The sequence below is a fragment of the Ambystoma mexicanum genome, chromosome 4q, assembly GCF_040938575.1.
Source record: "Ambystoma mexicanum isolate Mex_15411 chromosome 4q, UKY_AmexF1_1, whole genome shotgun sequence".
Lineage (NCBI taxonomy): Eukaryota > Metazoa > Chordata > Amphibia > Caudata > Ambystomatidae > Ambystoma > Ambystoma mexicanum.
In genome coordinates this window covers 60,171,888-60,198,810 of record NC_090928.1, presented here as the reverse complement: position 1 = coordinate 60,198,810, position 26,923 = coordinate 60,171,888, and the positions used below count along the sequence as shown (strand labels likewise).

The following is a 26,923-nucleotide window of genomic DNA, read 5'->3' as shown; positions in this document are numbered from 1 at the left end:
CCTATTCTTCCCACCATGCTCCTGCGTTAATACAGCCAAAGCACATCCATCACGTTCATGCACAAACAATACAAAGGCCTTGTCATCATTCGGAGTTCCTAAAACTGGCGCTGAACACAGCGCGGATTTGAGCAAATCAAATGCTGTCTGGTGTTCCAAAGTCCATGGCAATGGCAAAGAAATGCCCTTCTTTGTCAAAGCCAGCATTGGTTTAATCGTAAACGAAAAGTTAGGGATCCACAATCTACAGTAAGAAGCCATACCTATCAGGGCTCTAACTTCCTTCTGCGTATTTGGGACAGACATGCCAGAAATAGTCTTTATTCGTTCAGGTGTCAAACATCTTCCCTCCTTTGACAGGAGGTAGCCTAAATAGGCCACCTCCTGACAACAATATTAGAATTTTTGAAGTGAAGCTTTGTGGCCATGTTTCGCTAGATGACAAAGCAACAACACGGTGCCTTCTTTACAGGCGCTCTCAGAATCAGCAGCCAAGAGGAGGTCATCTACATACTGTAGTAATGTGCAAGTAGTAGGCAACTCGAGAGTATCGAGCTGCTCTTTCAATGCCCTACTATAAATACTTGGACTCTCAGTGTACCCTTGTGGTGCACGAGTGAACGTAAACGAGTGTCCACCTAGGGTAAACGCGAACAAATACCTGCTATCCGTGTGTATGGGAATACTGAAAAACACGTTTTTAAGATCAACAACGCTAAAATGAGTGGCAGAAGCTGGAATCATGGTCAGTATCATTGTAACATCAGGTACAATAGGAAATTGAGGAGCCACAATTTTGTTAATAGCATGTAAATCAATTATAAAACGAAAGGGAATCGCATTATCACCTTTTTTGTATATTGGCAAAATGGGGCTGTTACATAGGCTACCCGTAATCTCCTCAATTACTCCACGATGTACAAAATCAGAAACTATACATTTCAAAGCCCGTTCGCCTTCAACTGAGATCTTATACTGCGGGATGCGAGGCATTTTTACTCCATGTTTCAAAATAATTTTAACAGGTTCAATTTGAAGAATGCCCACATCATTATCATCAATTGCCCATAAGCATTCTGGAACATTACTGAATTCTGGCGGTAAAGGTCGAGTCAAAAACTGAGAGGCGAGTGATTGGTGAGGTGAAATCGTTAACCGAACTCCGTCCTGAGAACAATGTATTACTGCATGCAATGCCTTCAACAAATTTAGCCCCAGCAAGTTCTCCCCACAGTTTGTGGTAAGTAGAAATGGACACTGTTCCGTAAAGGGACCCAGTGTTATCGGTACCGGCAAAGAGACCCGACAAACTACAGGTGTGCCTGAAAACCCTTCGGAAACGTTGTACTGCCCTGACAGGGGAATATTTGGAACCCGTGAATGATCAATGGAACATTTCTGTGCTCCCGTATCTACTAAAAATAGATAATTCCTATTTCCCACCACCATCTCAACATAGAGGCCTTTCTGATGAATGGTAATAGGCGTAGGTTCCAAATCCTGCTTCGGGCAATCCTAGCGAAAAAGAATATTATCAAAAGGAAGCTCTTCAGAGAGGTACGCGGCAGAAGGGTGATCATAAATGTTTCTATTATCCACATTCGAAACTTGCTTATCTTGTGAGGGAGGTTGCTGTGGTTCCGGTGCGAACTGACCTCTGCCAGGGCCCCCTGCATGTGGGCGACCTCTGGATCATCTACCCATGTTCCCAAATGACCTTTGCTGCAAGGTCGGACATTGTGCGCGCCAGTGGCCTTCCTGCCGGCAATAAGCACACTGGTTAATGGTTACCGGAGCCAAGGGCGCACTTCCCTGTGGAATGTACTGACCTCTAAATTGGTTACCCCTCTAGGGCTTTTAACAACCTGTTGCAATAAAACTTTTGTTTTCAGGTCACCCTTTTTTTCCTCAAGTTTTTCCTTTTCAGTATTTACACGATTTTCATAGTACTGAGCCATATGCAGTACTTCTGATTGAGACTTCGCCTGCCAAGCGCTTTCAGAAGACATAGGGCCTCATTACAACCCAGGCGTTAAGGGGTAACGGCGCCATAAAAGGTGTCGGTGCCGTTAAACCCTTAACGCCTGATTACGAGGTCCCTTTGCGGGTTGCACTTTAATGCCTGGGGTGCCGTAATTATCGCCTTCCCCATTCCCATTGAGCCCTATGGGGCAAAAATGGGAATGTGGAAGGGCCATGGCGGCATGGGGAATTGCCGCCCCACCAACCTTGGAATGGGGTGGTAATTCCCCATTCCGCCATGACGGACTCCGGCATGGACCGTGGTGCTAATAGCACCATGGTTTAGCGCCGGAGTCCTAATGAGGCCCATAATCTGTAACTGGATGTCAGGCAGCAATCCACGTACAAATCTGTCGACAAACAGCCTTTTCCCTGACTCTGTGCCTAAGTCTTGTCCACTGAAATCTGAAAATACCTGCTCGAACCGATTGAAGAAATCGGTAGCACCTTCAGGCTTTCCTTGGACACAGGCCGTAAGCTTGTCCCAAATGATTCTTTTTTTAGGAACTATAGTTTTCAATTTTACAATGATTCTATCAGGCAAGGTTAATATCACTTGAGGCGGTCGTTCGCCAGCTGGTCTTTCTCTATCTAGCCTAACCATGTTATCTCATGTATCTCCCAACCCAGGTATGTCATCTATAGTCCTAATCTGTTTCCACAAATCGACTGGCAGGAGTACGGGAAATAATAGGTCAATATCACTGAAGGTGAATACCGACGACTGTAAGACCGACTCTATTTCTGTATAGAACCCGGTCGGATTCTTTCTTATATCGGGAATAGATTTCTCTATGGTGTTCACTTCCTGTCTTGAAAACGGGACGTGAACAAACTGTGATACATAATGTGCGGGAATGTTCACAGCGAGTATACCCTGTGCAGCATTGGCCACAACCTCAAACTTCGGGACAAATGTCGGGGGGAACCTCTCTCATAGGCAACTGAGATGTAGGCAACTCCGAACGCTTACTAAGCAACAGAGCCAAGTCGAGCGCTAAAGCAGTCGAAGAAGTATAAACCGAAAAAGCTCTCTTATAAACACTCAACAATTCTGCGGGACAACAAATCTTTCTATTTATGCACTCATTCTGCAAGTACTCTACCATCACCTGTATCACTTTCTTTTGCATTTCTAATGTATACTGACTATATGTGTCATATACTTCATCTGGAGTTATCGACATATCCGAAATCCATCTTATCGCATCCTGTATACAAATTTGCGCTTCCTCACCTTTTAATTCACGGCGAGGAGAAAACCGTTTCTGTAATTACATAATACCTAAACTACCACCATCTGGTTCCTCATTCTGTAACCCTTCCAACTCCTTCCTATACTCAAAACTCCTCTGAACATGCTCATATACCTTCTCCGCAGTATCTCTGGACAACGCTAAGGCGTTCAAATCCCGTAACCCTTGTGGGAAATCTACATCATTTAATCTATTCCATATTATACTCAAATGAGTCCCTAATCCTTCAATAAAAACATTTTTCTCAGGAATACCTTTTAAATTTTCGAGTGTGGAAAAAACATCAGCTTGTTCACCCTTCTCCATACAATGTTTAGCCCAAGCAATCAATTCACTCTTTTTTCTGGGGGCACAGTATTACGAGTCACAACCCTTGGTCTTGCTCCCTGGTCTACTACAAGCGATGCAGAATCACTTGGAAGAAGAAGAGCAGGCACATTCTGAATATCAACAGGTGGAGGCAAGGGGGCAGGCAAAGGAGCAACGGCTGGGAGAACAACAGGAAGAACAGCAGGGAGGACCAGAGGAACTATAGGAGGGGGAACAACAACGGAAAGGGGCAAAGTGCCGGGAGGAGGGACATACGGGGTGGCGCGGAGGCATCGGGCCTTCGTTCATGCAAAAGTTTATTAATCAATTCATCTGACGTATGAAAATCTTTTGAAGGGTAGATTTTCTGAATGCCTAATTGAAACGCCCTGTCCGTGTTCCTAACTGACTCCAATTGTTTATTTTGATCATATAACCGCGCCTTTTCGACACTTGTCATATGTCTACGCATATGTTTCTCTCTACTCTTTTGTTGCTGCAAAGATTCTGTTTTCCAACTGTGCAATGCGTCAAATGCTGCAGGTCTAGCCTTTTTCTTTACTCTAATACAGACTCTAAATATTCTATACGAGGCATTTCAAAACTACCATTGGTTGGCCACCGAAGATTAGAATTATGTCTGGTCTGTCTGTGCCAAATGTCATTAAATGCTATACTACCAAAGCCTTTCTTACAGTACATAGTACATGCCGGCGACCCCACCTGTAGTGCGGGACAGCTATCTTCCAAAGATTGTCTGTCACTGTGGAATAATGCCCTATAGCAGGCAGACAATTTCCCAGGCATATCAAAGTTCTGGTGTTACCTGGTTAAATAATTGTGCTCGCGAGTACAATGCTCCAAATTCAAATTGTCAGGTTTAAATTAAGAATCGGGACACGATTCACCTGACCAAAGGACTGGGAGGCCCGATCGGGTTACTAAGGACAATGCTAAGGACCCACGTGTCTGGTGATTTTCGGCAAATATACCCACCTCGATGTATGGACCCTCGTCAAGACGTCGTCTGGTGCTACAGCTCACCGTTCAGGGATCGGATCGTGCAGTTTCGTCGAGGAATTCTCTTCTCGTCTAGAGTAGCCGTTTCTGTTGGCACCGTCCGATCCCGGTCCGATAGCCGAGCCAACCTTCAACGAGACGAAGTCAATCTTGAGAGTCCCTATTCGGGCGCCATCTGTGGGATCAGAAAAATACAATATTAAGGCTGTTACACCAAGCACAGGAAAATACACCGACACAGGCTTGTAAAGATTCCCAGAATCTTTATTACAAAACTGAACAGTATTGAACAAAGTACACAAATAGCTATTTGGCTGTCAATATATCACAGAGACCACCAGCAGGGTTCAATGTGAGCAGTGAGCAGAATTTGCTAGCTGGACATCAGCGTATTTATACAGTTTGTTATAATGATGTCCAGCCCCTTACAAGTTAATTATACACTGGCCTAGGGTTGCGCCAGGTTCGTTTTCCTAATTTACATATCTCGTGCATGCGGTTTACTTTTGAACACATTTACTAACACACACTATTATTCTTTAATTTAACGTTACACTCTTTACGTATCGTTTTAATACAGATCAAACAAATGTTTTGCATGCCGTATTTGGATAGCATTATTGTTCTTGTATACTTGTAGTTTAACATTGCTAATTCAAGTAATCCCCTGATCCCGAGGTCAACAAAGGACAAGGTCTACATGACCCTAACATGTAGCCTGAAGGCAAGTTGGACATTAACCCTCCTACAGAGGTTGAAGAGGTTAAGGCAAGAACAAGAGCACACGGGACGGCCATTTTATACTACAAGGTGACTTTGTACAAAAACTAAAATGGCGGTTCTAACCTAAAATGGAGGCTTGATTCACTTGAGGTCACGACCTTGTAATACGGGTTTCCTCACAAAGCGACTGGGCATAGGCCAACATATATGATGAGGACGAAACAATATTATATCAGTTCTAACACAGTCAGGCCGACATAATGCTGAGTAGGGGGGATGACTTCATTCCTCAGGGACGCTCTTAACATATATTAGCGTCTACCCACCCAGACTAGCATGGTACTGACTGCAGCAGTGCTATCTGGAAAATATCGTCAAAACCGTTAACCGTTATTTTACCGAAGAAAAAACGTTGTCATGCTTTACTATGACAAAATATCTCTGTGGGGAAGTAATTACATATATATGTATTAAAGGGCAGGTTGGGGCAGGAGGGGGGGAGGTGGACTTGGCCGCCCTTTAAAAAAAATAGGCAAAAAAGCAAATTATGTTGTCAAAGTAAAGTACAACAAAGAATTTTACTTGGGGAAAAACAACATAGAACCGTCAAAAGAATTCTTGAATCGGGCCCGCATCTAAGTTATTTTTCAAATTTATTTTCACAAATATGTATTTTCTTTGTAAATGTCTGAATTTTTTGAAAGATGGGATAAAAAGACAAGTCATTTTAATCCTCCAAATATCATCCCAATACAACATAAACATGTTCTTGCATAGTTTTTGAAACTGCATACCTCAGGTTTGTAATACATTAAATAGCTTTATGAAGTTTCTCTAAGCTGTTTTTACAATAACACATACGTAGCTATACTGGGGGAAGAGATAGATAGCAGGAGATGGAACTCTGTGAATGGAAGGGGCGCAGGAAGTGCCAGGTAGGCCTACAAAGAAGTTTGGACCTTTCCCGGTGGTCCTCTACATCATGTGTAGGTACCCCACATTTTTAAAATTGCTGCATGTTGCATTCCAATCAGTGGTGAAGCACAAAATCTAAGGCCTCCCTGCGAGCCATGCTGAGGGCTCCCCACCCCATGGGTCGCGCCACACTTTGAGCCGGCCAAGATTACCACGCTTTCACAATATGCATGAACGTGCTGCTGGAGTGGTACACCACACACTGCACTAGGAGAAAGATATAAATATGTGTTTTAATGCATTATACAGCACACTTTCTGAGAAATATTGGCTTAAAAGCCACAGAGTTTGCAATTGTTTTGTAGGGTAACACCAATCCAAAAATCCAACACATGCAAGTCACCAACAGTGCACAGGAACACTAATTCTTTAATTAATCCCACAATGAAAACTTGTCCAACTGGCTACACAATAAAATAACATATTACAGTAAAACATCCCAGGCCACATTTAGACATAACTATACTGGTTGCACCAAAATGCCAGTCGAAGCAATAACAATTATCATGGTTATATTTTGATCACAGATGCCCAGACAAATATACAGTCCCACTGTAAGAAATAGCTAGACTGGCAGCTCCCAAAGGTCAGTCTAGCCAGGTAATTACACTTAGCAGGAGTGCTTTATCAGAGATGCCCAGTTTAAAAAAGGTCAAGCCAAACTAATAAATGACTAGAGTGGCTGCACCAAACCACCTCTCTAGCCACTAATACCACATATCATGCCTGCTTAGCCTGGAAATGGATGAAATGATGATTCATTGCACAATAACTGCACCACCCCCTCTCCCATCTCCTGTCTCAACCCTTCCTTGGCCCAGAATTATCTCCCTATCCCTCAACCTTGTCCCAGTGTTTTTACTTATGAGCCACCTTGCCTCATAGGTAAGTACTTGGATGAGGAAGAGTGGGACTAGGAGTAATGAAGATTACATACATTACCTCCATGTCCCTCTAACTTATCCCAGTAATTGTGTATGAGGCAATGTGTCAGATGTGTCTGCCCTTGTAGAGGAATAGCAATGGTCCTCATAAGTAAGGTAGGCAACTCAATGCAGGGAAACCAAGATCCATCCCACAATGATTCTTCTGTTCCATGCACCTTAGTTCAGGAGCCTGGAATAGGGCAGGAGAGTGAGGACTGTGTTAGCTGATTACAGAAGCACATTCGTGATGATGGCGCTCTCTCAGCACAATTGACACAAGAGGTACTCAATCTCAATGTGCAATTTTGTTTAAACATCTTTATGAACACTGTTGCCAATTTGAAAGTAAATGGATAAAATATATACCATAAAGCCATCTGGGTGACAATGCAGTCTAGTTGGCGTGCAGTAAACACATCTGCCACGTATCAACCATGTGCCCTTTTCTATGCTGTCAAAACATTACTTACTTCATAAACATGGCCTTTGTAGAGTTTTGGCAATTTATTTCCGAGTATGAAGTAATGAATTTGCTAACATAAGAGGGAGCATTAGGTGACTGCTAAAGCCTGGTGCTCCATCAAATGGCCCCTATTCCCTGTTATGTTATAACATTCTCGATTGCAGTCCCCTATAGCCAGCAGCGATTCAGAGTAAACATATCATCATCAACCCCATGGAGTCTGCTACAACTGCCCGTAACTGAGCTGCGTGCCCCAATCCTTTCTAATATTTTGTATTTAATGTATTTTTGTTATTTTATATTATTGGTGGCATCAGAGAGTGTTTTGAACAAAACACGGTTCTTAAGATAATGCATGACAATAGCAATCCGCCTTTTGAGGGTCTTCTACAAAAGAAAGGGGAAGAAGGCAGAAGGGTACATGTAAACCACTAGGCAAAAGGCATGCTGTTAGATCAAGAGACAGATCGGGGATGGAGATTTGAGGGTGTGAAAGGGGAGCAAAGGGAGTCCATTACCAGCCTTTGGGTGGAGGAGTGAGGAACTAGCCTAATTGTGAACAACAGGCAGATGGGGAGCAAGGGAAGCCCAGATCCAGCTCAAGAATGCAGGAGGGGAACAGTAGCAAGGTGGGTCCAGTGAGTTTGAATATTTATTCATGCAGAGTCGATTAGTCCTTCCGGGATGTTGAGATAGCTATCATCTTGGGAAGTATCTAGGATCATTTTGAGGAAGTCAAGAGAGGCCAAGACGAAAACAGTTTTTACCTTTGGCCCTACTGCCCTTTACGTAGTCACTCTGGTGATGGATGCTCCACTCTCATCAGTCAAGAACTGGCAAGAGCTGGTCATGAGGGTCTCATTCTATCTCAACAGGGCTCTGTGATGTTACCGGGAGAATGCGTGATTGGGCACTCTAGTGCAGAGCCCTGAGTGGCAAAGGGAGTGTACGACAGCCTGGTGGATATCATGGCTGGCCCCATCCGGTGTGCCAGAAAAAGTACGATGGAGGATCACAGGGCACACTAAAGCAGAAGAGGTCTGGCAGGGGGTGGTGTTGGATTGAGGCCATCTCTGCCACTTGCACTTACCTTCTGGGTCTTGGAGGTAGCAAAGATTTACCCGGTGGTACTTAGAGGGTTGTCCTCTCATATAGAAAAAATAATACTAAAAAGAAGCTAAAAACTCACAGGGCAGGAATTCATTCAAATACATACTCATGATTATATTTGCTACCCTAAAAGATTCGTTGGAAAGAAGGCACAGGTTCTTTAAGCATGACAAAGTAAAAGGAGTGGCCAGGCTCTTGGTCCACCCAATTTGCAATAAAAAAAAGGCAAGGATCAAACTGATATATACTGGAGAAAATGTATCAAAGCTGTGAATATAGCTAATTTCCCAGGTGAATAAAACAAAATGCTGTAGGATCATCTAAGTCTATCAGTAGCTGGGAAATGCAAAAATACCCAGGCTCTAATTATGTGCAGAATGCCACCTAAGTACCTTTTGAGATTACTAGGGTTGTTTATGCCATATAGTATATAGAAAACATGGATGAAGTAATTAGGGTTGTTTACCCCATGCATTACATTCTATGTAGCCCATGCCATACATTTATCATTCAATTCAAACTCATAATTAGGATGTATTTTAAGAACATGATATGATATGATAGAAGTCAGTTACAACACGCCTGTACACACGTGTTTCTAGGCATGATATTAGGTATATTACATTCAACCTTTGTATACTGTTACCACAATATACATAATGAGGCCCCTAGAGGGGTTACCACTCTGGAAGATAGATCAGGAGTGAGATGAGATACTGTTGAGCCCTCTGAGATGAGATACTGTTCGCGCTCTGAAACACTTGTGTACGAGCGTGATAGAAATAAAATATCAATCAATCAATTCCTGGAAGACCATCAACTAATCTTATATGGACTCTTGAGAGCAAAGGAGCCAGGACTGAATGGGTTCTCTCACAGATCTTCTAACAAGGTCTTAGATGAACTGAACCACACCTTACTGAGATGTAGTAAGCAGATTTTGCCCACTGGTTCGGACAAGCTGGTTCCAAGCAATAATCACAATTTGATGTAAACCAGGCAAACCCAGTTCTTAATACAAACCAGTATCACTTTCAAAGTTGATTACAGAAATTTCACCAAATCTATTACAAATTGACTAAAGAGTAATATCATGGATTGAAACATCCAGACCCTTTGGGATTCGCTGTGGGACGAAATGGGCTGGAACAGCATAAGGTGTTGGCAGTGCTGGCAGAGTCTACACCAGGACCAGCTTTTGTGCTGTCTATTGAGGCACCAAAAGACTCTGACAGAGTAAGATGGACCTTTCTCTTGGTGGTTCTGAACTGGATGGATTTCTTAGACACCTTGAATATGAAAATATACATAATCTATGGTGGACCTTTTCCTTGCATCAAAGAAAATGGGGCACTATTTTCTCTACAAAGAGGGGACTGGCAAGGGTACCTGCTTTCCCCATCCATCTAGCTTTTGCTATGAAACCGCTGGCTGTTGTACTGAGAGGGGACCATTTTATAGAGGGTCTCTAGGTCAGTGGGTTAGTAAATGCATTATGGTTGTTTGCAGAGTGTGTTGAAACCTGAAGCATTCATTAGTGCATCAAAGGAACTTATTTGAATATATGGGGATGACTTGGGACTGAAAATAAAAGCAGATAAAACAGTGGCTCTGGTGATATCAAGAAGGGACTAAATAAGTTAATACCGGGCACAATCCGAGTCAAATCCAAAAGTATGCAAGGATTAGGATCCTGACCAAAACCTACAGAACACTACCCTTCTTTGTTTACCACAGTGGACAGGTAATTGACAAGAAAATGTATCTTGCCACACTCCATTAGGGTACAAATGATAAAAAAATAAAAGAATAAGTGATGAATATTAAAAACCAATGTTCTTGCCTGGGTGCACTATCTGTTCCTGAGACTGTCTCTCCCAGTAATTAAGCTGCCTGAGAGAAGCGAGAGGTAACATAGGGGAACCTGAAAGGAGGAGTTGAGCCTTCCCGCCCACATTTCAGATTATGTTTTAGGGCAAGGCAGTAATCTAGTCATGAAAAAGTAAGTGATATTCTTGGCTGAACATGAAATGAGAGCACTATGCTGCATATGATAATATCATGGCTACGATAACGGTGTAGAGGACAATATCCTCAGAAATAAACATGCATTCACTTGAAACACATTAAATGGTTGCTGGACATTTGTTCAGAACAACATACTTGAATCACAGCTGCAGTGAATTGCACTAACAAGAGTAAAGAATGATGAAGCAGAGGCATTAAGAGGCATTAAGAGAGAAAAGATTAAAATCCTTGATTCAAGTGGACCTCAAGAACCTTTAAATTCAGGATAACAGCCTAGTAATATCCGTCTAAAATCTGACACACAAATTCCATGTTTCCAGTTGTTCCTTGTATACATTTCTGCAGATAGGCCATTTTATAACGGCCAAACCAACTAAAAAGCTGGCCCAATGACTCACAAAATTATCACACAATTGGTAGACAATTTACATAAATTAAGAGGCTGATTCATTGAATTTGTGCGCCGAAAAACAGGGATTTGTGCGCCATTCTGCCCGCAAATCCCTGTTTAACAAATGGGGATTTGCGGGCAGAATGGCGTACAAATCCCCGTTTTTCGGCGCACATATTCCATGAATCAGCCCCTAAATATCATTAGACAGATTGTGACTCAAGTTTTGGACAAGGTATGCATTTTCACGTATTGTATCTTCAAAATTATGGACCCCTCCTGTGAAGGAAGAAGCACATGGAGTTAGGTAATGTAGGCGTCACGCCTCTCTGACTTATTCATTTATAAGATTGCAGATCACCACTGTGCAGACCACTGTGCAGACCACTCATGTCTCTGCTGCCGCCCGTCTCTCTCACCTCTTCCAGGGCCGCTTTTGCGACCCTTCTCCCCCAAGCGGCACTTCGCTCATGGCGGCAAGCCTCGAACATGAGCTTGCTGCCATGAGCCAGGCATCCACCGAAACATGTGCACTCCGAGTCAGTGTGGCTCGCCGCAAGACCATACGCAGTGTCCTCGCATGCGCCCACCAACCCATCCACATCACGCCCACAACCATGCACAACCTCACACACTTCCTGCCCCACAAGCACACAACATAAAGGTGAAATGGGAAAGAAAAATGGAAGAAACTGGCTGCAAAGATGCGTGGAGGTCGCTCTTCGAATCCGTCCATTGGACCAACTTTTCCCCATCATAGAGGAAGCTCCAATCGAAATGTACAAGTTACTCTTTTAGTGCCCCAGTGATGTATCAGACTATTTCAGCCAAGACATGGAGACATGGTGACAAAATTGTGTTCTGGACCTGCCCAACACACTGACAGTTTTAAAACAAGTGAAAGAGAAGAAATGCTCGAGATTATTGGCCAAAATATTCTGATGTGCCACTATTTTATGCTGTTTATGTGTACCATGAAATGGAAACTGTTGACTGCGGATAGTTACATATTGCATCTAAAAACAAAAGGGTTTATCAAATACATGCATACCTATTGGATCAGGGTTGAAAGCACAGCAAGTGAATAGCAACTGGGCTGATATCTTGATATTAAGAATCGGGTCGGTTGCGAAGAGTACCTGGATTACGTTTTCTCTTGGTGGGAAAGGTCTCTATATGTAAAGTTCCGTATTGGAATTCTCTCTACAGCCGCCCTCCGGCACCGATGGAACGAGGCCGTTCCGGCATCATGCAATCTTTGCGGCGAGGCCGAGGAGAATGTCTAACCCTTTCTATAGTTATGCCTGCTGACTAAGCCCCTGAGAAACTGTTTTTTGAAGCCCTTGTTTCTAAGTTGCGACTGCAGGACCCCCACCGAAGCAATGGCGAAGTGTTTGGCTACTGCAGATGTACTGGCCGTCCTTGCTACTAGCAGTCATTTGAGCTGGGCAGGAAAAATCCACATGAGAAAGGCTAAGGTACTAGCACAATGTCCTATGGAAGAGGAAACCATTTCTTTGTAAGCCGCTTTGAATTTGTATGTGGCTATAAGTTGTTTATGGGCCAGGTTTTACGACGCTGTTGCATTTACTTTTTATTGTGTACTGCTTTTATGAATTTTTTGTCGAAATAAAGCTGCTGATTGATTGAATAATTGGTGGACAAAATGATTGAACTAAGAGGGATGAAAAAAATGCACATGTAATCTGTTTACACAAGAATATAAATCCATGGTGAAGGGGAGGCTTTCAGGAAAAGGAGGCACTTAGACTTTCTTGGGTGCACCCATATGTAGAACTCCTTTCACACCCTCAAGGGTGGGGCGGATGAAGATAATGTATGACAAAGACAAAGTAAAGGTGAATTGGTCTGTAGCCTATCAATGGAGACAAACCATGGACTGGATGTGTCTATATGAAAACTGAGCATAGAACCTGGGGGTGGGTGGCAGAGTAGAGAAGAAGTAAACTCGGCTTAGTTGGAATCTGCATGAAGGTTGATGTGGTAGGTCAGAATCAGGAGACAGACATTGTCATATAATTTTATGTTTTTGATACTTTCTCAAACAGAGAAAAGGCCTAACCTTTCCCTAACGGATTGACACTATGTCCTACTCTAAAAAGAAATAAAGTAAAAAAGGCGCTCGTCATGGTGTCTAAAGATCCAAACATGAACAAAGTCCTCTGTCCAGAATCCTACACTAACTGAGGTCTTTCCCTATCACTGAAAAGACAACCACAAAAAACAACAAAGCTATAATCTGGGGAATCGCCCAATGAAGGGATGGCTGATGGCATCTGACTCACACGTCTCGTCTCTTTACAATAGGCCCTTGACTGTGGTCACAGCACCAGTTCATATATGTTGTGTAGGGATGGCGTGTAGACCCAGGATCCAGTCAGGTCCCTCTTTGTCTATCTTACAATTATAAGACTCATAATCTTTCTCTTTTGAGGAGACTAACATCTGTCTTAATCCTACAGAGTTTCTCCCACTCTCTTCCTTCTCCACTCTGGGTTTGGCTTCATCTTTTTCACCACTATTGGGTTTGTTCTTTCTTTTCCCACTCTAGGGATCTCCACTGCTCCTTCTCTCTCTCTAACATTCTGGGGTTTTCAGCAACCTCCCTGCCCTTTTCTCTTTCCCCATTCTCTGGCTTGTCCTTCTCACCCTTACCCACTCTCGGAATTCTCAGTGCTCTCCCACACGCCGGGGTTAGTCTCTTCCTGTCTCTCCACTTCAGGATTTATCTGTTGTCTCCCCTCTCTGGGACAGTCTCTTCCTCAGTCCCCACTTCGAGGTGTCTCTGTTCTCTCCCCCTGCTTAGGGGACAGTCTCTTCCTCCCTCCCCACTGTAGGTTTTCGGCTCTCTTTCTTACTCCCCCCCTCACAGCCTCCTGGATTAGTGGAACCATGGTGTACCTGCATCTAACAGATGGTGCTCCTTGGGAGAGTTGTAGACTCTGCCCGATCCTCCTCTCAACATGCAGCCAACTATGTGACTCGTCTTCTGGACTCCTCACCCGCTTGCTCTGTGCAGGGACTTGCCTGCAGCCTCTGCTCTGTCTTCATCTCAGCGCTCAGAGGTACTTCCTGCCCACTTGCTTCCATGTGTCGACTCCTCTGGTTAATCACCCATTCAGCTTTACTTCACTCCTGTTCCTTCTCTTTCTTCTGCTAGCCCCTCATCTCCTGGGTGTCTTGGCTTGATTGAACCCCATGGGCTTTGTGGATCAGTGCTTATAATTGGTTGCTTTGATGACGCTCCTCAGGGGGCTGGACTATTTACCTCTCAGCTCCCTTCCGTGAGAACTGTGGATAGTGTGAGTCAGAAGCCATGCCAGCTATTACAAAAGGGTTTTTATTGTTAACATACACTTTAGCTCCCACATATCCCATACAGGTTCAGAGTCTGGGGGGGTGACATGTGCTCCTCTTTGGGGGTTTCCGCTCCCCCAAGGAGAGCTCACCTCCAGAGGGATCCCGTTTACCGTTTACCCTGGGCGGCGTTAAGTGTAGCAGGCTCACCTCCCTGGGTGCAAAAGGGGGGGCTCCCCTTTGGGGAGAGATAAGGACTTCCTTGCAATCGTCACAGTGAATGTTAAATTAATTAGGGCTCATGATATGTTCTTTCTTTTACTGCACAAAACTGGTATCCATGTGAAATCAAGTGCACCGGCAAGGACAACAATATGTTGAGTGTTGGATGAATGGAACGAAGACGGCGGGAGCGAGAAGTGGGCGGACATTGGTTTACAGGAGTACCAACAAATAGTTAGAATCTTCCTAAAGAAATCCCAAGAAATCTTAACCTGCAAAAATAATAAATGTACAAACACAAATTCTTTATGTGCATCCTATTCAGTCAAACATAAAAGCGATACACATTTATCAAATTAGAGTTCTTGACAGAAAGGCTTCATCAGTGTTGCTATAACAGCTGTAAAAAGAATAACATTTTAAAAAATTACAAATTGTCCTTTTATTTCGTACTTCATGCTGTGGACTAACCTCTAAGCACGGGACCGGGATTTGAACCAGAGACACACTGCGTTTTTTGCTTCCAGGGCAAACACATTGCACCTGAGCTCTACACTCTGTCCAAAACAGATCATGTTAGCAATGGGTGCACTGTGGCAAGCAGTTGCCACCATGTACAGTGAAAAGATAAAAGGAGAGCCTTTAGAATGTCAGATATCTGTCTCAAATTCATAGTTTTTAAATATAAATGCGTGTTTCTCCTGTTTTGGTTGCACCATGATTGCCATCAGACTCCATTGTAATGCATTTATTAAACAGTAGGGATATCGTTTGGAATCGAAGGAGCACACATGAGGCGATATAGATGGCAGAGGCAATCTCTGGGTGGGGTGCCTTTACATTAGGGGTGGATGTCTGAGTGAGATCAAACTAGATGAGCTAGAGGCTCAGGGACATAGACCAGGGACAACTTTAGGGATGAACAATAGGATAGAGAGCAATAGGGGCATTGCGTCCTGAACATGTGATCAATATAGACATTTACCTGTTCTCCTTGAGTGTGCAATGCCCAGCGTATGGGTAGTGTGGGATCAGTGAGAGAGTGCCACAGGGGCAATGCAAAGCTCCCCTTCAGACTGGAGGGTCACAGTGCCTCACATTGCCTCACAGTGCGATGGATGCCAAGAGGCCTTACCATGACATGTACCATCAGCACTTTGTGCACATTCATTTCAAGGACTCTGTCCCTTGTCCCTAAATGTGAGCTTGTTTATGAGGCATAATTCAAAGAATATACTACAGAAAATAAGAATGATTGATCTTTCTCAAAATATAACATGAGGAGAGGCTAATACATTAGCTATTATTATTCTTAATACAAATATCGGTGCCCTCTCCCATTTCTTTAGCCACTCTTACATCCTGCTTTTTTGTTCTAAAACATGATTTTACTGCCTAAAGCTCTTCAACAATAGAGGCTCAGGGCCAAGTGGCTTCTTGAGGTCGCAGAACTCAGTGGGGATCTGTTTACTTTATTGTCATGCCCTCATAAATTTTGACTGAGTTTACTTCATTCTTTAGGAAAGGAGTGGCATGTTACCCTTCCAAATATACTTGTCACTGTTCCAACCATCATTGTATTCTCCCACCTCAAATCCAAACTATGGGCCTTATTACGAGGCTGGCAGTAGCCACGGCTGCCGCTGGTATATATTTTTTTCTGGTGCCCAGGAATGGACCATTACCGGGTCACTATGGCCTTGCTGAACCCGGTAATTGCCCATTCCTGGGCGCCGAAAAATATTCTTCCCCATTCCCATTGAGCACCAGGCATATTTTGGATTGGAGGAAGTCGAACGCAAGGAATGTTTTGGATTTGAAGAGGTGGGACACCAGGCATATTTTGGATTGGAGGAAGTCGAACGCAAGGAATGTTTTGGATTTGAGGAGGTGGGGAAACCAGGCATATTTTGGATTGGTGGAGTAAAATGAGTACCGTTAAACTGGGCAACAATAAACATCTGTTATTACCTCCAAGATGCCCTTTGGGGGGGGTGAACGTGCTCTTTACAAATAAGCCTGGTGTGTTGTGTTATGTCACTGCTTAATGAAAGATAATGTGACTGCATTCCAAAGGTGTATAATGTCTTTTTTTCTTCCCCCCCTTAGTATTACTATTCCGTAAAAGACATCTCCGTGGGCGGTATGTGCATCTGCTACGGTCATGCCAGGGCGTGCCCGCTGGATCTTGCCACCAATGTACGTATGCATGTGCATGATTTCCAAACACGGGGGCTGGCATCAGTGACGCTTTTCTGTAGTGGGGGAAGCCTGGTGGCACTGACATGGCGGCTCTCCAGCTAGGGCCTTTTATTAATAAAGCTGTGTTTCACACTGCTAGTTATATGCACATGTGGTCTAGGGCAAAACAGTGCTGATGACTTATTTTAACGTTCACACAGTGATGACCCTTTCATATGTTTAACACAACGAAGCGTGTTCACCCACGCACTGTGTCTGACCTATTTCCAGATATTCCTCCTCTTTCTTGCATGTGGTACTGTTTATAAGCCAATCATATCCGATTTGCCTAATTAGCTCCTATAATGATTTTTCTGCATATTGTCCGACTGATTTACTTTGGCGCTGCAGGTGAGTGCACTCATTCAGCTATTGAACTGTGCCGGAAGTCTGGCATCTGTGTCTGAAACTGAAACCGGAATGGGAGGAGCTGTGATTTACTTTCTAAACTGCAAAGTGGGAAGCCTGCACTCAAATCCCAGCTGCTCCACTTGGCAAAATGATGCGATCACTACATCACCGTGTTTATGTTCCCCATCTTTCAAAGATAGGGGGGTTCCCCAGAAGTGGTCCAGTACCCTTTGCGCTGTAGAAAAAGACATGGCTTTATAAAATAGTCTTATTCCACATGAGGATTTAGCACTGTAACTAGGGCGGCCTTCGTGTCTCTATTTCTGCTGCTCCTGTTGGCCTGCACCACCCTTGACTTCTCCAGTACCTCCCCATCTACTATCATGTTAGTCCACCAGCCAACTGCCGACTTCACTCCAGAGAGTGTTTCCCACCGCCTCAATCCCCCCGCATCATCCCAGCAGCCCTCCATACTTTCGTCCCCACGCTCACACGTGAGTGATTTTCATGTTTCCTGGATGGACATCTGTAATGTGAGGGTGGGCTACTGTACATTTGACAAGTGACGGGTGTTGGCAGGAACAATCAAACACTTTTTCTGACTTGTATCTTTGCCCTTAGTCCCACTATTACCTGTCGCTGATGTCCTTATACCTCAGGGTCCTGCGATCACCCCTGGGTGTACTTCTCTGAGACAAAGGTTAGGTCAGGCGGGAAAGGTATACCCCGTACCCCTATGAAAGGAGTCGCTAGGTTAGATGCACACAAGGCAACAGAAGGATCGGTGGACAAAGACGTGCTGTTGTACAGTCTCGTTAGTGATCACATGTTGCCATAGACGTCTTTACAGTTTGCTGCAGTACACAATAAATACGTTTTATGTTAATAGATATATATGTACAGTCTACATAAAGGGCACATTATACTTAAAAGATAAGTCTGCCTGGATCTCCCATCTGCAAAGCCTGTGCTCAAAGGTGTTCCTGTGCTAGTTGTTCAGGCTTGACTCCCTGGGCAGCGTGTGCTAGGTGGCCTTTTGCCCAGGTTGTGTTACTCTATCGTTCCCTCACATTCCTCGCCCTAATCTTCGCTCCATGTACTTTATGATCCCCAAAATCTCCTACCTACTCTTTCTCGCACCATCTCTCCCGTTTCTCTCTTCTCCCCCTCTTCTGTCCCTTCGATGTTCTTCTCTCTATCTCCTCCACCTCTTACTTCTACCCTCTGCCCTATTCTCTACTTTTCTCACTCCTCACTCTACTCTCCACTGCACTCCATCCACCCACACCTTCTTCCACAGACACCCTCCTTTCACTCTCTAAGTCACCCACTCATTTTACACACTCTCTCACACCAAAGTACCATGTTCTCTCACCAACCAATACCCCAATGTGCATATACTTTCTGCAATCCTTCTCCATGCTTAACTGTACCATCCTTCCGCTGCCTGGTCTTTTGGTCCGCCTTCTCCTCCCTTAACCTCACTGAAATAACCCACCAATGTCTGCACTTCCTTATCCTCCAGTCGGACATGTTTATCTCCAGACCTCTACAGTCTCATGCGCTGTCTTGTGTGTTTCTCTGATTTCTAGTGTGGAGATCAGCTCATTGCAAAATGTATCTTTTTTATTTGGGGCTCTACCAGGCCTGGTGTTGTGGTGCACTTTAAATTTACATCAGACGATATTAAATGCTCCTTAGCTTTGTATCTGTCTGTGCGTCACCAGGAATAAACAGAGCACACAAGAAACAGGCCAGCACTGTGCTAATTCTTTATCGTGTATCTTATCTGCAGTTTGAAAGTCTCATGTCAGCACACCATGTTCACGATGAAAACAGTAAATGCAATGTAACAAACTGGATATGACTTTTGAACTTCACATGTTATACTGGAGTGGTAGCATTCTCTTTTTTGTAGAGTAAGACAGTGAACCAAACCTTCTCTGAACCGTTTGTCTTTAAACAACAAACCTCCTACAAGAAACCTGGCAATTGTTACATGAATATCTGTGCAACTTTGAAGGCTCTAGGCAATTTCACATTCCTGCAAATGAATGATCGAGCACAGATAACAAACCACACTTTTTTCTTTTTATGAAAATAAGGCTGTTGTACTTTAAACATGTAGGGTTTTGGTAATTTTTGTTAGTATTATGTTTGCCCAGAGCATTCTGGTCCTCTGAGCCTGCTGATCACAGACAGCAACCCCTTCTCCAAAGCACAGAGGCATTGTCTCTGCTCCTGGCTGGTACCCTTCAGTGAAGCACCCGTCCTTCCTCTCCTGCAGCACACACGACAGCTTGGCTCAGCACAACAACGCAAGAATTCACCTCTTGGTTCCCGTGCTCCTGACAAAAGGCTCCTGGCTCCTCCTTCTCAGCCTTTTTATGTTCACTTCTGCTTCCCTCCTCTTTACTTATGGGACCCTACAGTAAACATATCAAATCCCAGTTCTGCCTGGGATGTCATCCATCAATCACACTTATGCCTGGAGTGGACTCCCTGTAATGTTCCAGGAGGCTAACACATGCTTCTACCCTGTCACCCTTATACAGAGTAGCTCTGTGACTCCGAATGGTTAGTTTAAACACTCTCATCCTGTCTAACTGCACTGAAACTCTAGCAATGACTGCTTTGGACAGCATGATTTTGCAAATTCCCCATACTCTGATCTTCACGGCCCCATCACAAAAACAGTTTTAATTTATGCATTGTATTTTTTACGCATTTTTATCTGTGGCTGCAGCCCCATTTACACCACCCAGTTTGCACCATTTGATTTGGTCTAAGCTGTCCTATTCTAATCACTAATTATATTAGTGGGTTTGGGGTTAGATGTTAGGATTTTAGTAGTGTTAGCAGTGAGTAGTGTCAGTCCCTGCACTACACTGCAATGCTGTGCTATGGTATGATGGACCCCAAGTCACCCATATCACAGTACACACCAGTGCTAAGGTATATGCTGAGCCGCACAACCCCACTGGCTGCAATGCCGTCATCATGTATACATTGGCACACACCCTCTATAGGAGTCTGAGTTGTCACCAAAATTCTCTCTTGTCCAAAATTTAGCCTCTTTAACTAGAGTTTGCGTCCACTTTTCATGGAGTGTCTGAATTGCTTGTCTGACTAGTGTGGTGTTCTGCTGTCTTGCTGCTCATCGCAGCCTCTCTACTGGGTGAGTTCTGAAGTCGGGTCTCTGCCGCGATCACTGCTCGTTGGTAGCTGTAGTCCTGTGGAACAAGAAGAGAAACACGGGCTCGCATTGTGCAAAATTGATATGAAGAAGGGACCGAGACTGGGGGCTTCCCAACTCCCACACCCTGCTGCAGCGGTGGGATCGGCTTTAGCAAACACCGTGGTAGGCCTCCTGTCCCAGGTTGAGAGGTATCCCTTTCACCTCTTGATAGGGTGAATTCCTTGATCCTGTCACGCAGTTGAGAAGAATCACAGACCTCAAGCTGGGCTAGGGAAACACAGGTTTTCTCATTGGAATTACGAGAATATAATGAAAATACATAAATAAACTCTCTATGTAATCCATTCGTACATTTTCTATTCAATTCCAACGTGTAATGAGGTACTATTTTGAAAATAGTAGCTTTTTAAAATACCACATGTTTACCATTACCACCACTTGAATGTTACTTGAATAAGGCATTGTGACACACAGTGCATTTGCAGCTGCATCTCCTCCTAGTGGCAGCCTACGCCAAGGATCTACTAGCCTTCATGATGTTTCCTCATTTGAAGGTTAGAGCTGAAGAAACAGTATTTATTTCCACTTCCTCAGATCTACTCCTTGGAGATCATGACATGAGTCCTGTCACCACCTACTTGGCCTGAGCTAGAGCATTTTGTCTTAAGTTAAGGACCATCAATTGTATTCCAGCAAGCAATACCCATAGCACAATAATTGCTCAATGAATGGGTTTCAACACTCATAGAGATAAAATAAATGATTATCAAATTTCAAATGCATTCACGTTATCAAAAGGATGTTTTGAGATCCAATAGATATTAAATGCTGCAATTGTATTAAAAGAGTTTTCGGGTGGTTTAGCACCATTTATTATGGACTTGGATATCATTTCACCTTACGATATAGTCTATTTTTCTTTCCTCATTAGAAATCTTCGTGTGAGTGTGAACACAACACTTGTGGAGACAGCTGCAATCGATGTTGCCCCGGGTTTAATCAAAAGCCCTGGCAAGCTGGGACTTTCCTTCAGAAGTACGAATGTGAAGGTAAGAGTCTCCGCCGCCTTCGAAAGAAAAACACACAAACGGGGGCTATGCTGTGCAGCCACTGTGCGGTCCAGAGGATTGCACAGAAAATAGTTGTACATGATAATGAAGATTTAAATGTGTAATAGGTCATACTGGCAGAGGTACCCTCTGGTTCGTTGTCTCAAACACATTCCCTATGAAGTCCTCGGTTCGGCGTCTGTCGTAATCTGTGAAAATGCCGTCAGTATTTAGGCTGAATGTTTGTGATGGTGATCTTATATCTGCATGGACCGAGATGTCTACCCGTCCAATCATAACTTCTGAATCTGCCTATCAAGCTATGGGAGGCAAAGAGATCTAGTCTAGAGTGAAACCGGCGTGGACTAGAAAGGAATGTGAATCCTTTACTCATAGGGTTCTGTTTATAAAGTTTCAAAAACCATATTTTAATTATTATTTTTCTGACTAGTCCTGATTTTACCTTGTGTTTATATTTCCCGTGCATGATACACCACCTAACCTAACACAATTGAGCTTCAAACCACTCACCTAAGTTCCTCTGAGGTTCCAAGCATCTTGAATCGGCGTGAGTCCTTCCAGAAATATATCTTCAATTAACATCTATGCAGAGGATATACAAATGCATCTAAAACATGAGGAACACTCTGCTGGTGGACAAGCAATACTCCAACGAGTGTTGCACATAAAGTCCTAGATGACCACCACCGGCCTTTGTATGAAGACATCAAAGACTGAGGTTCTGCTCTTTGTTTGAGTTGCTTCGTGGTCTTTGACACTGTTAGTTATGGCCATCCAATCTGGGACAGCCCTTAAGCCCAAGGTCAGCGTATGCAATTTAAATTTGACCTTGACACTGATCTTTCATTTTTGACACACGTTAATCCAATAAACAAAGCTACTTTGTGGCATCTACAGTTTCCATTCTGCCCCACGCGGAACAGAAAATGACTCCTGTCATTGCGGTCATCTTTTCATGCGTAGAGTATTGCAATGGTGTGCATACTGTTCTCCCAGTGAAAATGTTCTGCATATTTTGAGGGTTCAGATTTTCAGGCTAAACCAGTATGATTACATTTCCCCAGCATTGAAACCATTCCATTGGTTTCTGGTGAAACAGCTTCTTGACTTCAAGAGTGTGTAACTATCCGATAGACTGATCCACGGCCCCATACTTGATTTTGTTACCAAGGTTTTTTCCAGCTAACAACTGAGCAGATGCCTAAGGTTGACATCCCAAAGTCTACTGGCCTCCTGTCAATTCAGATTCACACATTTTCATGGTAGATCACTGCCAGACCAAGCTCATCTGTTTGGAGCTCACTCCCATTCTATCTCTCCCACAAATCCCTAAAAAACACCTGATCTATTCTGCAAAAGACATCGCAGGTGCCCCCATTTTGGCTGACTTTTAACCTGTCCTGTTCTCATGTACCCCAGTGTCCAAAGTGAGCAGGAACGGTTAGGAGCGGAGCTCACTTTTATTTTTTTCTGTTTACTGTTCCTCTACTATTTTCAACCATACTCACCTTCATATACACCATTCCAGAATGCTACTGTTTGAAGTTAAAGCATACCTCTTCCCTTTGCTATCTTATAGCAGTGGCAGATAAACTGAAATCTGACCATACATTTTTGAAGCCTAAGTGACATAGACTGGAGTGTGTCTAGCTGGCCTCATCTTAGCCAGGCCAAGATGGGGGAGGTGATGGGAACACTAAAGAGGAAGCTCTCCTCACACTCTATCTCTTGCTGAGGTCAAATGCTGAGACAATATAGTTTCTAAAGGTCCATATGATTCACAATGGATTTATTTTTTAGATCGGTGGCTGTAGAGAATGTCTCCATTCATGCCCCATTGGCAAGTGTAAAGCTGTAGTAGGAGCCTTAATTACTGGTCACTTGGACTATTGCAATGCATTCCTGGAGGTTACCTCAATGAAACCTATAAGCACCCTCCAGGTGTCTCAAAATGGATTGGATTCTGGATGTAGGAAAAGTGATCATGTCCAAACTGCTCACGTGAACTGGGTGTGGCTTCCTTCAGAGAAGAAAAGTCAGCTAAAAAAATCCTTGCATCCTTTTCAAATGGATTCAGTTGGGCTGCTCCTGCCTACCTTCAAGATAACATCACATGGTATATCCAAGGATGGAACCTTTGATCTATGCAGGATCACAGACTATCCATCTCTAAAACTCTGTCACACCACAGGAGATACGATTTTCATTCTTGGGACACAAGATTAGATGTACATTACCAAATTCCGTTAATGACAATGCAAGCTTTTTCTATTTCCACGCCCCTGTTGAAGTGGCATCTCTTCAAGTAGATGTTGGCTATAGTTTCTAGGGGAGATGCAGGGGCCTGTCCTTCTTTCGCCCGTTCCACACACTTGGCTGTGAATCTGCCCCGGCTGCAATCCCTTATCACATGGTGTCCTCTGCTCCTGACTACTCTGTCCCACGCTGAGGCTGCAGTTCCACTACTTTTACAGTGCACATCTATCACTGATGTACCTCTGCCCTCTTTAGCAGTCTCCCAGTTTTCTGTAGCACAATACAATACACCAAGTAAAATATGTAATATGAAGACAGAAACATAATAAATTAATACTTGTATCTTCTCAAAACCAATGACTCATTTTCCATCGATCAACTCCCATTAGCACTGAGGGGAGTGGCACAACACAATCAGGAATCTTAAAATGTAGTCTGATAATGGTCTGTATAAGATTGCACCCAATTTCTCCCTCTGGCTCCACTTCCCTAAACCACTGTTTTGTTTAACCTTTACCCAATGCAACACATTGGACCCCAGCTCTCCTCTATCCTCGTACCCCCACATACATAGATGCATGTTTATCCCCCTCTGTGTCCGTAATGATCGTCACTGCACAATGGAAATGTCCCTTTTCTATTTTCAATCTTAGTTTGTAGTTTTCTTCAAGGAAACCCAGCACACACACAATGCGTAAAGCCAATTTGCTGTCAAACAACAGACTATTAACAAAACGGATGGAGGAGTCAATCTGCCTTACAAAGGCTTGTGTCGGTGGGTCTTTAGTGCCAAAGCCGCCTGCCAAACATGTAGTTAACACTGCAGTAAATGTTAAGTATGTTGTAATTGTGAGGATGACTGGTAAATCCTGATGGCAGCTGGAGACAATAATAGGCCTAAAAGCAAGAACATGTTAATACCATGTACATGGATCAAGTTTGGCTGCTATTTATTACACACGCAAACACACTTTCACAAAATGTCCAAGTTGTGTAGATCTTGTTAGTACTGTTGTTCCATCCCACGTTTGAAACCGCACCTACTAAAAAACACCAGTTCTGGTTGCCTAAATAATACCAGCCTCTCAGCTCACCCGGTACGGTATTGTGCAAGGTGATTGGCCTGACCATAGCACTTCTGTAAAAGAATTGGTATTGGTCTACTCAAGCATCACACCTATTTAGCGGTAGGTCAGTGCTCTGCATAAAGAACTACTTAAAGCCAGTTTGGAACCAAATCATAGGCAACCACTCCTTCTTTTGAGGACTTGCGGAGCCACCGGGCCATGATTTACATTGAGCCGCCACTTCCAGGTAAACGTTATTGCTGTTACCTTCTCATTGAAGTTGCGTAGTATCTCATTCCTTGCATGAAACAAATAATAATGAGAAAAGGAATACAGAGGTTGGGCTTGGTCAGCTTTGTCGCTTGATGGACAATCAGCTGTCCATTTAAGGAGTTCTGGCAAGGGATAGGTCCCTCCCAATTTAGGGAGGCATTCTGCATTTTAATTGGACTTGAAATTCTAAATAAATGGTTCAGTTTTCTGCCGGTGACCCACTCAATTCCCCAACCTAGCAACAGAAAGGGACAGTGAAGTAATGCCCTAATAACTCCCACCACTAGCTTTAAAATGAAGTGGGATTTCTGAAAAAGTCACATGTTCAGGGCTGAGTGTTGGGGCTGGAGTACCTGAGGGGCTGAGGAGGTCCACCAACCATTGCATGTTGAAGAGCCCAGTAGAGGGAAAGACAGTGACCCGTATTCTGCTCCATAACCATTGGCTCAGGGAATAACACCTCCAACCTAATCTTAGGGAATCTGGAGATTGGGGAGATAAGGGATGCCTTTATGGAAAGGATATGGACAGGAAAGAATGCTCATTGGCCAAATAACCTATGAACACATTTTAGAAGAGTGGAGTATTTAAAAAAAAAAAAAAAACTAGGTTAAACATTGCTACATTTGTGTGTTCTAAACTATGTGACCTTCATCACCAGAAATAGATTTCCTGTTTCTTATGGAACCCTTAGTCCTATAGGGGCTGAATTCAGCCCATCACGCACCCACCAGCTTACATCCCTATATGCCCAAATCCCAGGTGTCCATCATGGTTCAGAAGAAACACTCTGACCCTTGGTATAATAGATGCCTAAAAATCAATGAACTAATGTTGCATCTGAAGCACTAAGCATGAACCTTGGGAGAGTTTACAGATGGGGTGGGGGTCCCAGCCTCTGCAACCACCCAATATTGTCTTCATGTGCGAAGAAGCACAAGCTACTTCCCTTCTGTGAACAGCAGAGTTGCAAGTAATCTGCTCGTGGCTCAGGAGGTATGCCGTGCCAGCTTGCAGTGTACCATAGAGTAAGTATGCATCTGCAGCAGCCTCCAGAAGAATCCAAAGTAGGATGAGATGATGGATTCTTGTGATCTCAGTCAGCAGGGGTAGGCTGGCAATCATAGAGTAATGTGCAACACCTGGGGAAACAGATTCAACTTCAGGTAGCCAACTCTTGATCCAGCGGCCCGTGCAGCACAGCTCAGTAGAGCTTGCACTGGGGGGCCAGAGAGGTGGGCCCTCGTGAGCATAAGAACCATGCTACAGTGTAAGTCGAGTGTTGTGGGAGTTGTGGGAAGAAGGCGATAAGTGGTGGCAGAGTGGAGGTACAAAGGGCAAGGAGCAGGAGCTAGCAAGCAGAACAAGCAGAAGCAAGATGGCGAGAAAGCACCAGACCTGGGAAGAGTAAGAAGGCAAGGGTAGAGGGAGGAGAGTAGGGAGAAGAGAATGGACAGATCTAAAAAGGAGAGGAAAGAGGGAAAGAGGTGGAGCATAGTGGGAAGGGACAGGAAAGAGCAAAATAGGTGGAACAGACATGGAGAGGAGAGGGAGGTGGATTAGCCCTGGAAGGGGTTGAAAAGAGTGAAAGAGGTGACACCGGTATGGAGATGAGAGGAGAAAGTGAAAGAGGTGGATTAGTCCTGAAAGAGCAAATGTTGGGCTGTACAAGTAGGCTTCCCCCAAACCAGACACTAAATAAA

The 26,923-nt window shown here is 43.9% G+C and overlaps 1 protein-coding gene across 7 annotated transcripts in view; it reads left to right on the top strand.

Moving 5' to 3' along the window:
* LAMA2 (laminin subunit alpha 2) overlaps nucleotides 1-26,923 on the top strand; it is a 3,027,572-nt gene that overhangs the window by 875,939 nt on the left and 2,124,710 nt on the right. For all 7 annotated transcript variants that reach the window (XM_069607473.1, XM_069607470.1, XM_069607476.1 and 4 more), the window contains exons 6-7: nucleotides 16,873-16,962; nucleotides 21,486-21,603. In XM_069607473.1, coding sequence (XP_069463574.1) covers nucleotides 16,873-16,962; nucleotides 21,486-21,603 — 208 coding nt within the window. The remainder of the gene's footprint in view (nucleotides 1-16,872; nucleotides 16,963-21,485; nucleotides 21,604-26,923) is intronic.